We start from the raw sequence: 15694 nt of genomic DNA, 5'->3' as shown, positions 1-15694 counted from the left end.
TTTGGGCCCAAAATTCATTTATTTTTTTATTTTTTTTATCTTGTCATGGAACCCATGACAGCCATTTTGCTTGCTTCTATTGTTCTAAAATCAATATTATATATAGGAAAACAAATTATTTCATATGCATGTAATCCCATCAACTAAGCCCATTATAAACTTGTATTAAACATTATTAATGCTTAGGTTAATGTTTACCAATACCAGTAAATAGTGACAAATTGCAAATCCACAAAACTAGGTTTCAAGAAAAAAATTGTCCTATGCAAATTATTATTAATGTTTACCTATGCATGCATGGTGACTGGTGAGACTGTTAGCGCTGAATACTTTTAAATTCATAATTCAACATTAACCTATGCTTATGTTTAGGTCTTACTTTTAAATTCATAATTCAACATCTAGAATATTTTTTATTCGATGGTAAAGCATTACGCACTTACTTTAAATACTACATCAACTATGCTTTAGTATGTGCATTAATTATGTTCGAATTAATAAATCGTAGGTACGGTGTATATATATAATTCACTGGCAGTATCTCATCTATATGTTGTTGGTTTTATTAATTTGAGTTTATTATCTCATCAATATATTCATTTGTCGTGCAAGAAAGCATTATTAATTGGAAACAATGGTAAAATATTTCTAATCTGGGTGCTATAGATAGCATAAGGCCACCTATGCTATGATCTCAAAAACCTATCTTATAAACTTCAAATTTCGATTTAAGTAGCTCAATAAATTGGTTATATAATGAACTTGTAGAATATCAATTTTTACTATTTTTTATGATTTATGAAAGATGGAAAAAAATGACTTAAAAATAAAAAAATGTTAATATTTTAGGCTATTTTTTGCTATATTTCATAAATCATAAAAAATAGTAAAAAAATTTCAAAAATGATAAAAGTTGGTATTCTACAAATTCATTATATAACCAATTTACTGAACTACTTAAATCGAAATTTAAAATTTATACGATAGGTTTTTGAAATCGTAGCACGGATGACCTTATACTATCCATAGTAAATATAGATATCATTTTGAACAGTTTGAATCGGCTATTTAGACTCTAAATATCTTATAAGTGGATCCTTCCTCGTATAATAATTACCACTTGAGATCTACTAGTGTCTACTGCTACGCCAAGGAAAAATAAATACATATATTTTTTTACTATAATTGAGCCACATGGTATTAATTGTACATCAAAGGGCCAATATGCATACGTACATATCTCATTCTCATTCCTTTCTTCCTTTTTCCTTGACATGTATTTTTCAATTCTCTAAATATTGAAAATGGTTGGTTAGCCAAATTTTACTACAAAAAATGATTATGTACGTAGTCAACTAACTGTTAATTGTCATGCAGTGCCAGTTGTTGGTAGTTTGTATAATCAATTCCATTCAATCTCACACAACACAATATCTGCTCTGGCAATTCTTCTGCCTTGCTTCCCTGTAACAAATAATTAATTAAGACCTTTTCATTTAAAAATCAAATGTAATTGAATTAATTGCTAACAATCATTAATATTACCTGAATTGTTAAGCCAAAATCAATGACACATAACTTGAGCCTGTCTAGAAATGTTTCAAAACCTTTGCGTGAGATGTAGCTAAACCTATGCATATCCAAATCTATTTCAAAGTAATTCTCTCCCTGTTTCACAAACAGATAACCTAATCATCAGATTCAGATTTAGAGTAAATAATATTATCCGATTAAGGATAGTGAAGAAGCTAGCTGTGTACCAAGTAAAACTCGTGCTGGGGACGAGAGAGCACCGGTTTTTCATTGTATGCATGCATCAGCTTCCTCTCGGCTGCGCTCAAAGGGAGTTCATCCAAATTTCCAACACGGCCGAGAATTTTCAATCGCTCCCTAAATGGTACGGTTGCCTCTATAGGGAACGACTTTACCTTTTCTACTTCATCTTCTATTAATCTCTGTTTTGATAAACAAAACAAAGGAATTAACAATCAGATTTACAGAATGTAAAAGCATAATCTTATTAAAAGTAAAAGCAAGCGATATAAATCTCACCCTAATGTTTTCAAGGAAAAAGGATGGGAGTTCTTTGGAGTAACTTTGAGAGAGCTTGAAGTACATGACAATGTTAAACCCTTCACCATCATTTTCATTTTGAAAAAGTGAAGCTGGATAGAGAGGAACCTAAGAAACATACATAATATATACACCTCTATTAGTATAAAAAAAATACATCCATAACATCTATTAGTATAATTTGAGAGATGTGTACGTACCTGTACATTTACTACAAGAAGAGGAGGAAACTTGCTAGAGGGACCCATTTCTGGAAGCTCCACAAACCGAGAAATGTGATTAACTTTTTGTGGAGACAGGTACACATCTACTCCAAATGGATAAAATGCTGCATAATTTGAAGCAAAATCTTTCTTTTTATCCCTTCACACACAAAAAAAAGAAGGAAAAATGCATGAATATTTATCGGGTGATATATTTCCACATATCTTTGCAAACAAGGTGTGTGTGTGTGTGTGTGTATACCTCATGTAATTAGCGCCGCGCACTCGGAATATAGAAGGGTCAATGTGGGACCAGCTGTCAAGCATTTTCTTCTCCATTGGGCACAACTGCACTTGAGATCCCGCAAGTGGCCTCTCTAGGTATCTCTTTGCGGTCACTGGCATCAAAACAAACAATTTATTGAGTACCTAAACAATTTTGTTTGTTTGTTTATGTATTCAATTAATATTAATTTTAGCACTTACATAATGTATTGGAAGAGTTGTGGCCTTCCCCAGACTTGCGCTTGAAAGAGACTTTTAATGAAGGCATTGTACTTAGAGGCCTTCTTTTATCGGTTGGTTGTGCAACTGTTGAGGCAAGACACGGCAGGCAATTGTTAGGTAACAAACCGCAATTATTCATCAACCCTCCTCCATCTTCTTCTCCCCTCTCATCACCCATTGTTGAATCTGTTCCATCAGTGGAATTGACCAAATTGCCCTTCCCTTGCTCTCCAGATTTGTGACGCTTTTGGCCTTGGTCCGCATTTGCTGCGTGGTCACCCTCAATGCCATTCAATGAAAAAGAGTCTACAAGTGTTATAACAATTCAACCATTATATATTGCTCTCATTTAGCAAAATCAAGAACTAACCAACTAACCAGTGTATAATTGATCACATACCGCCATGTACACTGTGGAATTCATCATCAGAATCAGTAATAGAGATTGTATCAAAAAATGCCTCCTCCAAGCTACTTGATGAGCCTGACAAAATAATATAATATTACATGAAGAACATGAATAAACTTCCGTCTTTCATTTCTTGATATAGAATTAAGCTTAGGAAACATGCCGCTACAATTTCAAGATATTAGGGAAGTAAACCCAATAGCGAAAGCATATGATCCAAACAAACCTTTTTCTTTATGGGATCGCTTTGTAATTCCACCAAAGCAATTGATTAAGCCTCTCATGGCCGAGGCACCCATCCTAATTAATTAATCCCTTTCTCTCGATGCCTCCAGCCAATCAGGCCGGCTCAAAGTCAAAGTTTGTCGATCACGCTTCTATTGTAATTTCTTCAATGACGTATTGGCTAAACAATCTCTCAATCTAGTTTTCTAAATTTAACCTCTTTTAGAAAGTATGAGAATGGTAATTGTGGGAAAGAAGATGACCTTTTTTTTTTTTTACCTAAAAATGATTTCTAGATGCAAAATCAAAGATTCAGAAGTTGAAAAAATGTTTCTCAGGTCGCCAACTTTGTGACTAGATGTTTGGTTCAAAGGGATGGAATAAAAAAATGGCTAAAATTAGGAAATGAGCATGGAAAATTATATGGCCATCAGAAAATTTGAAGCCAAATTCAGGCTGCTGCTTTTATACACAGCTCACCCATTTCGACCTATGTTTAGGGAAATTTGAAGAACAGAGGTAAGAAAACTTAAGAAGTTGATACACATCCATGAAATGAGAGTGAGAGGAAAAGCAAAATTAGGATTTCATATACTCTTTTATATAATTAAACAACACCAATTTAATTAGAATTAGGATACAAGTTTTGACTAACAGTAACAGTAACAGGGCAGTTCATGTATATATATATATATATTAAATAAGAGGAGGGTTCAAATGCCTCCATGTTTTTGTGCCCCCATCATGCCTCCACCTCTCTCTATCATTTTCAAAGTTCAAACAGTCAATCCGAACCGCTCAACCTAACCTCGATACTAAAATATATTTGGAGACCAAATTTTATATTTTTAGGAATTTTTTTACTATTTTTTTAGATAGGTACAAAAATACTGTTTTTAGATGGTTCAGATTTACTGATTTTGTACCTATCTAAACAAATAATAAAAATTTTTCTAAAAATATAAAATTTGGTCTCCAAACATATTTTAGTATCGAAGTTAGGTTGAGCGGTTCGGATCGACTGTTTGAACTTTGAAAATGATAGAGAGAGGTGGAGGCACAAAAACATGGAGGCATTTGAACCCTCCTCATTAAATAATGAGAAGAAGAAGAAGAAAAATGAGAAACAAAGCAATCCATCCAATCAATGTAGATAAAGAAAGAAGAAGATCATTATGAATTATGAATTATAATATTATTAATTGTGAGTTAAATTAATTTAATACAATTTTGATATCACCATCAACAATCAACGATCATCATCATAGTCATTATATAATCTACTAATCATAGAAGTTTAACAAAACAACTAATTATATATATTTGTTAGAAAAAGTAAAAGAAAGTAGAAGAGAGTATATATATATATACCAGCATTAGCATTGTTATTAGAATTAATGTTGTAATTAGCAGAATCAACAGGAATCGACGTGGTATCATCTCCTGTTGCCACGTCAGCTTCGCTAATGGTCTCCATGGAAGCACGAGATGAGATCCGCCGCCTCATCGCCGATCCCCTCCGTCGCCTGATCCGTCGGGGCCCACTTTCAGCTGCTGACGATTTCTTCCGTACACCCATACAGGCCTGCTGTCTAGATACACATCCTCCCATCTCTCTTTCTTTGTCGATGGAAAGTAAAGTAACCAGGTAGAGCGAAAACAATAGAAATGTAGTAAACAAGCCACGAACGCGGAGAGAGAAAGAGATAGAGAGGAATCGGGAAGAGAGAGCGTGAGCGTGAGCGTGACGTCGTCGTCGCTCTCTTTCTCTCTGCTAAATGTTGTGTGATGTGATTGCTTTCTTACTCTTTACTTAATCAATTAGAGAATGACATTGAGAGTACGTCCGATGGCCATCGGACCTATTTTTGTTAGATGGCTTCATCACCATCCGATTTGTTCCAAGATTCGTGTTCCCCACTTTAAATTGTGCGCATATGCTTCGATTTCCGTGCACACAGATATTATGCTGAATTGGACGGTTATGGAGCTAGTTGGACAAAAGTAGGTCCGGTATAGTTCGTTCTCAGGACACGGAAATTCACTAACGTATAAAGAAAAACTAGCAATGATAAACATCTCCAGATTTGCAGCACCGAGTAAACATCTCTGCGAGGTAGAAGGCACGAGATTCTTTCAAAATTCGTGCATATTATGATCGGACGATCATGATCTAAACCAAAATATCTTGTTACCTTAAATAGAAATGGCAATTATTATTATTCATCAAACGCGTAACCCGTAATCGGTAATCCGGAGTCACATTTGGCGTCGTGAAGCAGCTCACTTAAATAGAAAAGTACCAAAAGTTGTCAGTGGATGCAAATCCGTCACGCCACGACCGGAACTAGTTGAGGTTTCTCCTCTCCAGTTAAAAGTCAAACATACCCAACGTGGCACACTGTTCATAACTGTCAAGACCCTTACTGGAATACTCCAGCAGAATTAACTTGAGATAACGAGGGACTCGATTTTCATGGTTTACCATTTCCGACACGGACCAACTGCACAAACCAAACCACTGTCTGTTGCTTTCTTTTGCTTTTTTTAATTTATGGGTCCCATGTAAAGAGAGAGAGAGAGAAGTCATCATTTGCGCGCTGTGCTTTTCGAGCGCATGAACCGGGTGTAAACAAATAAAGCGGAATTAAATGCACACGAGTGGGTCGTACTGTGGACCACTTGGAGAAGGACATGACAACCGAGGAATGGACTATTTCTGATTCATTGCGGCAGAAAACTATATGTCAAACCGTATACGATCCATCACCACCACCACCTCCACCTCCACTGTAAAGTTAAATAATAGAATAGTGACAAACGAATAGTTGGGGCTCAGTTCGATGGGATTCAAAAACATAAAAATAAACGAATAAAATGCAAATTATTTACGAAATATATGCATATATTGTTACTATACTATAAAGTATAAACCATTGTGCAATTGCATTTTAGAATTCAAAAATTAATAAAATAATCACAAATAAAAAATAAATTAAAATATTTGTACAACATTGTTTCTCTGGTTATGGATAACTCGGTTATATGCATACTTTTATTTTCAAAATTCAAACAGTTAATTCAAATTATTAAACGTCTTCATTGAAAAATGTATTTGAATGAGATCAGATTTTATAAATTTAGAACTTTTATTACTATTTTTTCAGATAGGTAAAAAAATCAGTTTAATTGAAAAATGTTATTTATATGTTTAACAGAGCACTTACTTTTCTTTTAAAATTGGCAGCCTTCCTTTAATTGATTTGAAATATGTTTTTAGAATTGTCAAATGTCAATCCATTGTATTGATAGGAAGTCTCATCTTATAATTTATATTGTTACGTTACGAAATTTTTACAATTAAATTGAAATGAATTAAGAGAAAGAATCAAGTTAATTGTGTTAATAAAATGGAAGTTTAAACCTTAATTAAGGTTTCCCTAAATAAGTAAGTTAATTGTGAATTGAAACCGCGTCGAAATTTCGAGATTTCGGAACCTTATGGGCTCAGTGCGGATTAGATTGACCGCAGTGCAGATCAACCTCATCCGCAGTGGCTCAGGATTTTTCTGGAATTTTGACAAAAATATGACTAAGTAGTGAGTGCGGGTGAGGGATCCGCAGTGCGGATTAGTTTAGCCGCACTCATGAATTTCTGTATTGCACTGAATTTTCCTGAAATCGACTAAGTAGTGAGTGCGGGTGAGGGATCCGCAGTGCGGATTAGTTTAGCCGCACTCATGAATTTCTGTATTGCACTGAATTTTCCTGAAATCGGCTAAGTAGTGAGTGCGGATGAGGTTGAACCGCAGTGCGGATCAGGTTCATCCGCAGTAGGCTCGGACTTTTCCTGGATTCGGCTGACAACCGACTAAGTCTCGAGTGCGGATTAGGTAACCCGCAGTGCGGATTGGCTAATCCGCATTCAGGGTAATTTTAACCCTAAAACCCAAATTAAACCTTCTCTCTCTCTCACTTCACCATTATCCCCATTTCTAAGTTATTTTCGGTTAAGAGAGAAGGAAAAGATCCCGTGAGTTTCCGGTTCTTCCAGACTCCCGATTGTTGCGAGAAATCGAGTTTGAAACCGAGAAAGCAGCCGAGGATCTCTCAGAACCCTTCTATTTGGTATTTCTTTCTCTCCTTTTTACTTTCGAAACCTCGAATTTTCTCGATTTCTCGGATTCTCGTTTTAAACCCGAGATTTGTGCTCGAATTGCTCGAGGACTAGTTCCTCTACACTTCTTACTAGTTTGTTTGTCATTCTTTTTTCCGATTTCTTCCGATTTATGAAATCTGATTTCTAGGATTTCGTGCCAAAATTGAAAGTTGGCATAATCGTGATTTGATTTGCTTAACCCGACCAATTAGACTTGTAATCGGTAGGGTTGCCTCCTGATCGTGAATTTTTAGAACAATTAACGGCTGATTTGAGATTTTGACCAAATTAGGGTTAACCAAACGGTGGATTGAATTGATCCGAGAACCAAAGTAGTGAAACGGTGATTGATGGTTACCAAAGTGAAATAGTATAAGGCTAGAGGGCCTAGATGGAATTGTGTACCGTTATGTGAGATTTTGGTAAGAAAGAAAGAACCGAAAAGAATCGATACCAAAACATAAGAATTGATTTAGGACTGTACAAACCCTAAGTAAACGTATGGACCACTGAATCCAAATTAAACCAAGTATACGTAAAATATAGGTGTAGGCTCGGTCGAGCAAGAACTTGCGAGACAATACGAGACGTCCGATCCTTAAATTAAGCGGTACGCTCGTCATACTAAGGTGCGGGATTCTTGGACTTGTCTGATACTTTATTTTCAGGAATTAAACTGTTTATTCGTTTGTCATGTTGAATGATTAATTGTTGCATATTTTGGAATTCATATTGCATATTGATTCTTGCATAAATGAGAAGGATTGAATTGTTTTAGTTAAGGTTGATTTGCATGTTGGTACGGTTATTAATTGTTTAGTTCTGTGCATTGTTCTTGATGTGAATGAATCTGCCAGGCCGACCTGTTTAGGTGGCTGGATAAGGTAACGGTGACCTATCCGTTGACCTGTGTTTATGAATTTGCCAGGCCGACCTGTTTAGGTGGCTGGATAAGGTGACGCTGCTGACTTATGCGTTGACCTGTGAGAATTTGCCAGACTGACCTGTTTAGGTGGCTGGATAAGGTGACGCTGCTGACTTATGCGTTGACCTGTTAGAATTTGCCAGACCGACCTGTTTAGGTGGCTGGATAAGGTGACGCTGCTGACTTATGCGTTGACCTGTGAGAATTTGCCAGACTGGCCTGTTTAGGTGGATGGATAAGGTGACGCTGCTGACTTATGCGTTGACCTGTTAGAATTTGCCAGACCGACCTGTTTAGGTGGCTGGATAAGGTGACGCTGCTGACTTATGCGTTGACCTGTTATGATTTTGCGAGACTGACCTATATGTGTGGCTTTGATAAATATATTTGTTGAGATTAAGCAAAGTTGACCTGTATAGGTAACTTTGATCCCGTGTGTTGCATTGTGTCAAGTTGACCTGTATTGGTGACTTGTAACCGGACCTTAGGAAATGGTTAAGCCAAACAGCAATTGCAGATGGGTGTCTGATAAAGGGTCCAGCGGTTGGCCATCTGTAGGCGTCTGTAACCCTACAGATGTGGGTTTGATAACGGTTCAGCTCAAGAGAACATTTGTAATTGCTACAAGCCCAATTGAACTGAGTTAGGAATCGAGTTAAGCCAAAATATATGTTGTGTTTGAAATCCATATTGTAAATTCCGTAAACTGTGTTTCAGGTTGATTAACTGTTGTCGAGTAGTGGCATTCTGTTATTTATGTTTCTTATATAACTGTTGCATTGTTATTGTTTGGGTTTCATCTTTGAATATAGAGTTTGATTGCAAGTCCAATAATTCAAATGTGGCAAATTTTCGCACTGAGAATTTATTCTCACCCCCACCTTCCCCGTTATGTTACAGGTACTGGTGCGACGGATTCCGGAGAGGCACGAGAGTAGTAGGCCTTAGTAGCTTACCAGTATATGACCCTAGATATCTTTTGTTGTATAGATTTAGGGTAGGCCTCGTGGTTGGTATCCGGATGAGATACTTTTGTTGTATTATATGCTGACCAGACTGTGTACTCTGATATATATGTTAGAAACTTGTTTGAATTGCTTGTTGTTTGGTTTGAAATGTGAGTAGCCTTGTAAGCATACACGGCGTTGTATGCTTACGGCGGGGGACTGTTACGACCCGTGGCCGCGGGGTGTGACATATATGGACTTAATTTGTCAAAACATCATTATATATATGAAATGAACCTTTGACAGTGGTCCATTTTGTACAAAGTTTTAGAAATAATTGCTTTATAACATATTCTTGTCAATCAATTCTATTATTACTTTAAAATTTAAAAATAAAATATTTTGTTGCATATAATTTATAAAAATTAACACATCTCTTTCAAGCCAAGTTAAGGTCCACATAACCCCTTTAATTAATTCAACCACCAATTTGTATTTCAGAGGTACACAAGTTTGTAAAAACGAAAATTCAAAATATTAAAACAAATTTGTAAAAGTACATGTCTGATTCCCTTGTCATCCTTTCTTTCTTAAATTTTCTTCATAAGAATTTTATTCATTTTGACTAATCATAAAAATATCTTTACTTTCAGTGGAATATTAGCCTTCCATATAATACTATTATATTCAACATTTTTCATCCCACTAAATTCTAACCATGTATTATGTATATCAATTCATGTCTAATTCCCTTGTCATCCTTTCTTTCTTAAATTTTCTTCATAAGAATTTTATTCTTTTTGACCAATCATAAAAATTATCTTTACTTTAGTGGAATTTTAGCCTTCCATGTACTATTATATTCAACATTTTTCATCCCACTAAATTCTAACCATGTATATCATGAATTTAAATTATTTTGGTTTTTAAGTTTGAAAAATATTATCTAACATCATTGAATGATGTATTCATTTAGGTATATGCAAGCTGGCAATGCCAGTTAGTCGCGCACTTGAGTTTGACTCTTTGACGACATATGAACCGTCCGATCTCTTAAAAATTGTAGAAGTTCGTGTTTGATATGTATTTGCCGACATTTTTATTAATATCCAATTTTAATTATAAATTATCAAATATGCTTCCAAAATCTTTTTTTTTTAAATGCCCAAACCGGCCACTAGGTTTAGAAAAAAGAAAAAAGAAATCCCAAACTGATCACCTAGAAATTTAATTCCCTTTTTTTTAAGAAACTATGAAATTCGATTTTTTAAAAAAATATTTGTTAGATTAATTAGCATAATAATAATCAAAGGTTGAAATAGCGTTTATTGCGTTACAGCGGAATGGCTAAAAAAATGACGCTATGTCCATATAACGCCAATAGCGTAATTTAGCATCATTTAGCGTAATTTAGCACAAATTAATAGAATCACGTTATTAGTGCAAATTAATAGAATCATGTAATTTAACGTAAATGACGCTAAATCATGTTATCAGTGTTGTTTCGCACTATAGCAGCGCTATATAGGCATAGTGTTGTTTTCTTAGCCATTCCGCTATAACGTGATAAACGCTATTTAAACCTTTAATTATAATTATGCTAATTATACATCAAAAGAAATGATCTAACAAATATTAAAAAGAAATTCGAATTTCATAGCTTCTAGAAAAAAATATTAAATTCTCAAACCGGCCACAAGTGGCGGGTTTGGAAATTTTATTATTATTTTTTTTTAACCGGCCATCTTTGAAATAAAAATCTCAAGTGGCCAGTTTGGATATTTAAAAAAAAAAAAAAGGTTTTTGGAAGCAAATAATTTCTAATTAAAGTTGGATATTAATAAAAAGGTCGGTGTATTTGGGGAAGATGAAAGTAAAAAATGTATTTTTTTTTTTTTTTTTGAACCAAGTCATTAATTATTGTTTCATTAAATGAAATAGCTGCTGCTCTGTGATCGAGCTGACTTAATAATTGACGGTAGGTGATAGTTGCTCCTACCAAAGCAAACCCATGACAGCGATATATATATATATTTTCTAGTAGCAGATGAAAAGTCTGCCACACACAATAAAAAAAAAAATGAGTATCTATTTTGACATAGTCCATATCAATTAAAATATGAGATTCCCTGACAACATAATTGATTGACAATTTATAAAAAGAAAATCAAATAAATTAAAAAAATAATGACAATTGATTGACCATTTTTAAAAGACAAATTAGTTTCCAAGCACATTTTAATACATAGATTATATTGAGTGATTCAGATCAATTATTCAGACTTTAAAAATCAAGATAAGAATGTAAAACATGATTGTAGCATGAAAATAATAGTACATTTTAACTCTACTTTTAAATTATTTAACATAATTTTTATATAAAATGTATTTAAATATCAAATTATATATATACTTTAAAAAAAGTTAGTATTTAGATAGGTAAAAAATCACTACTATCGTATGATTCATTATGTTTAGATTGATTTTTTTTTACCTATCTAAAATGTTAATAAAAAATCTCTAAAAATATAAAATTTAGTTTTTAAACACATTTTATATGAAGATAAGTTAAACGATTTAGATCAAAACCCCCGTATAATATGAATATCAATTACTCGAGTAGAACTACTTGGTGAACTCAAATCTAAAACGTACCTATCGAATTGTCTTCAAACGACAAATCTGAATTGTCTTCAAACGACAAATCTGAATTGTTGAAATTCGTCTACCTTATGAGTGATGCGTTTATATGTGAAAATTTTAAATTTTCAAATTAATTTAGTATAAAGTCAAGCGGTCAAAATTAGAAGGTTAATAAATTAATTTTAATGCATTTATTTTTTATGTTTTTTGACCACTTAACTCTATGTGAAATTAGTTTCAAAAATTAAATTTTTTGCAGGTAAACACATCACTCATAAGGTAGATGAATTTCAACGGTTCGGATTAACTGTTTGAAGCCAATCCAATGAGTTCACAAAGAACTTGGTAAACTTAAGAACACCCTAGTTCTACTCCAATTACTTAGCCTCACTCTATTTAATTTACATAGAAACAATGTCGTACAATTGTTTTAATTTATTTTTCGTGGCTTCATCTCACCCCTCATCACATCATATCATATCTATTTATATATGACCGGTCCAGCTGATTTTTTTTTTTTAATCTATAACAAAAAATAATATTAATAAATTCAGCATATCTAATTTTTTTTTTTCAAAAATACCAACAAGACTCCAACAACTCTCTTAAAAAAATCAATTTTTATAAATTATATGCAACAAAATTCTGTATTATTAGAATTTAAAGTAACAATAGAGTTGATTGATAATTATATGTGATAAAAGCAATTATTTGTAAAACCCTGTACAAAATGGAGCACTGTCAAATGTTCTTTTCATATAAGAATATTTTGACAAAGTCCATATAAATTATAAGATGAGACTTCCTATCAATAAAATGAATTGACAATTCAAATTTATTAGATTAAAGGATGACAATTTTAGAGAAAGGGGACCGATTTTTTTATGAGTGATGCTTCTGTGCATACAAGGACCTATTTGTAAAATGAACATATTTTTATTTTCAAAGTTCAAACAGTCGATCCGAACCGTTCATCTTGTTCTCCATATTAATATGTGCTTGGAGACCAAATTTTACATTTTTCTGAAATTTTTTACTATTTATTAAGATGAGTACAAAAAATATCAAATTCAGACCATTGAATTTTGTACCCATCTTAATAAATAGTAAACAAATTCAGAAAAATGTAAAATTTGGTCTTCAAGCACATATTAATATGGAGAACAAGTTGAACGGTTCGGATCGACTGTTTGAACTTTGAAAATAAAAATATGTTCATTTTACAAATAGGTCCTTGTATGCACAGAAGCATTTGCCTTTTTTTATTTATATCCAAAAAAATATATAAATTTAAAAAAAATAACCAAACCGCCTGTTAATTTCCAAATCTACCCAACCCGGATTTTTTTATTTATATACTAAAATATGCATGGAGATGAAATTTTATATTTTTTGGATTTTTTTTTGCTATTTTAAAATATTTATACTAAAATATGCACATTTTAAAATATACATATAATATAATATATGTATATGTATATGTATATATAATATAATATATTTTTTAAGATGGGTAGAAAATCACTGTTTTTTGAACGGTTCAAAAACATTGATTTTGTACCTATCTTAAAAAATAGCAAAAAAAAATACAAAAAATATAAAATTTCATCTCCATGTATATTTTAGTATAAATATTTTATTGAACGGTTTGGATCGACAATTTGGACTTTGAAAACGAAAATATAAAATATGAGGTATGATGAGGTATGAAAAAAATGAGGCATTGGAACCCTCCTCTTATATTATATATACATATATATACATATATTATATTATATATACATATACATATACATATACATATACATATACATATACATATACATATACATATACATATACATATACATATACATATATTATATTATATTATTTTTTTCTTACGGCCGTAAAAAATCCGGCATGAAAAATGTTGATCCGGATTATTTGTAGCAGTCGTTCGAATAAATCAAATTATATAGTATTCCATCTATTTTTTTTAAAATATATTAAATATTTGTAATACTTCAATACAATAAATAAATAAATTATAAATAAAAACTAAAAAATGAAAAAAAAAATTTCCCAAAAAAAAAAAAGAAACCTAATTCCGGAAAAAATTATTCCGAAATTAGGAAAAAAAGAAAAGAAAAAAGAAATCCTAAATCCGGAAAAAATTATTCCGGATTTAGGATCCAATTTCCGGAAATTGGTATTGAAACCGGAAATTTTTTTTCCGGTTTGGGTAGATTTGGAAATTAACAGGCGGTTTGGTTATTTTTTAAAATTTATATATTTTTTTGGATATAAATAAAAAAATCGGGAAAGGGAGGTAGTAGAGTTGGCTACGTGTTCTTTAATTGGAGGATTTACATGCATCTTCATATACAATTAATTAATACACGCCTGGGCTAATTAATGGTTTCCTCCAAGAGAATCAGAAAAGTACTCAAACTGCTTAATTATTTCCAACTTTAAATCTCTTCCTTCATTTCGAAATTAAGGACAGACTTCCATGTCTAAAGCTAATTAAACGTACATCAACGGAGAGGTTCCTTTAATATCAAGTGCTAATTAATTTGTCAGACTTCCATGTCTAATTAATTTGTTCATAAACTAACCATATATATATATATATGTTTTATCAAGTGCTTCTAGTGGAATTATTGTTTCTCATCCAAATTTCACAAAGACAATATATTAAGATAGTATTAAGAATTTGAAGCCCAAGAATTTAAAAGAAAATGAATGATAATAAATCAATATTTTTGTGCTCAATTGAGAGTAGAGGAAGCAGAGGTAAAAAAGGGACACAATCACACAAGGCTCTCGAACCTTAAACACGTGACCACAACACGACATGTTCAAAACACATACCGTGTTATATTGTACCAACACGTTAAAATTTCTAGATGTGTCGTGCCGCATAGAATCGACACGACACGATTTAGCTAGTAAATCACACTTCAATTTGGAGTGCAAGATTAATAAGCAATTAAAATTAGAAATTATCACAAATTTAATTTAATTTAATTAACAGCAAACAAAATATTCATTCGCTAAAAATCAGCTTATCTTTACTAAAATATTAGGGTAAATTTCCTGAGAGGTAAAAAAAAATTTGGAGTGCAAGATTAATAATAAGCCAAGCAAGTATCGCTCTCTCTCTCTCTCTCAAAATTGAAGTTTAATTTGCTGAGTTAATTTATATATGCTTTACATCAAGAATTGAAATTTATCGTTCGCATCTAACTCGGTCCAGTATTGGACAAAATGTATATAAAATGAAAAATAAGTGGGGCACTATATATATATGCAACCATTCAGGGAACCTCATATATAAGAACAAATTAAGGAATTATTCAATTTGTCTCAATTAGAGAAGAACCAATTTTCACAAATTATATATATTTCAAGGGCTCAATTTAAATTTTCCTGTTTATTTAGGAGCTGATTAGAAATTTAAATGGCTTAACTAATTTCTGCTCTTTGTTCATTCAATATAATTAAATAATTTCTGCTCATTATTAATTGATAAAGTGAATCTTGAACCATTAATTATGAGGTTTATTATAAGTAATGCAGATTTGAGTTTGTAAGCAAATTTTTATCAACAAATTCCAG

General features: G+C 32.5%; 1 protein-coding gene across 2 annotated transcripts; it reads right to left on the bottom strand.

Moving 5' to 3' along the window:
* Positions 1–1148: 1148 nt before the first annotated feature.
* LOC144544933 (uncharacterized) lies at positions 1149–5204 on the bottom strand. 2 transcript variants are annotated; one of them, XM_078293491.1, is made up of 9 exons: positions 4789–5204; positions 3184–3267; positions 2763–3089; positions 2539–2674; positions 2274–2436; positions 2053–2181; positions 1761–1955; positions 1546–1668; positions 1149–1464 (listed from the first exon to the last, which is right to left on the bottom strand). In XM_078293491.1, exons 1-9 carry the CDS (start codon positions 5027–5029, stop codon positions 1363–1365), a joined length of 1500 nt encoding a protein of 499 aa, XP_078149617.1. In that variant the 5' UTR covers positions 5030–5204; the 3' UTR covers positions 1149–1362. The 2 variants fall into 2 exon arrangements, with proteins under 2 accessions (XP_078149617.1, XP_078149618.1); XM_078293492.1 differs by lacking the exon at positions 4789–5204 and adding an exon at positions 3419–3569.
* Between the last annotated feature and the right edge of the window lie 10490 nt (positions 5205–15694).

The sequence above is a fragment of the Carex rostrata genome, chromosome 27 (assembly GCF_964058835.1).
Source record: "Carex rostrata chromosome 27, lpCarRost1.2, whole genome shotgun sequence".
NCBI classification, from domain to species: domain Eukaryota; kingdom Viridiplantae; phylum Streptophyta; class Magnoliopsida; order Poales; family Cyperaceae; genus Carex; species Carex rostrata.
The sequence above is the reverse complement of the archived record's forward strand: the minus strand, read 5'-3'. Positions and strand labels throughout refer to the sequence as shown.

Bases quoted from the DNA above. Each gene is read 5' to 3' on its own strand.
- LOC144544933 (XM_078293491.1), bottom strand. From the start codon at position 5,029: ATGGGAGGATGTGTATCTAGACAGCAGGCCTGTATGGGTGTACGGAAG. The intron at 3,090-3,183 runs GTATGTGATCAA...TAACACTTGTAG, and splicing joins ATTCCACAGTGTACATGGCG to ACTCTTTTTCATTGAATGGC. The intron at 2,437-2,538 runs GTATACACACAC...TTGTGTGTGAAG, and splicing joins CGCGGCGCTAATTACATGAG to GGATAAAAAGAAAGATTTTG.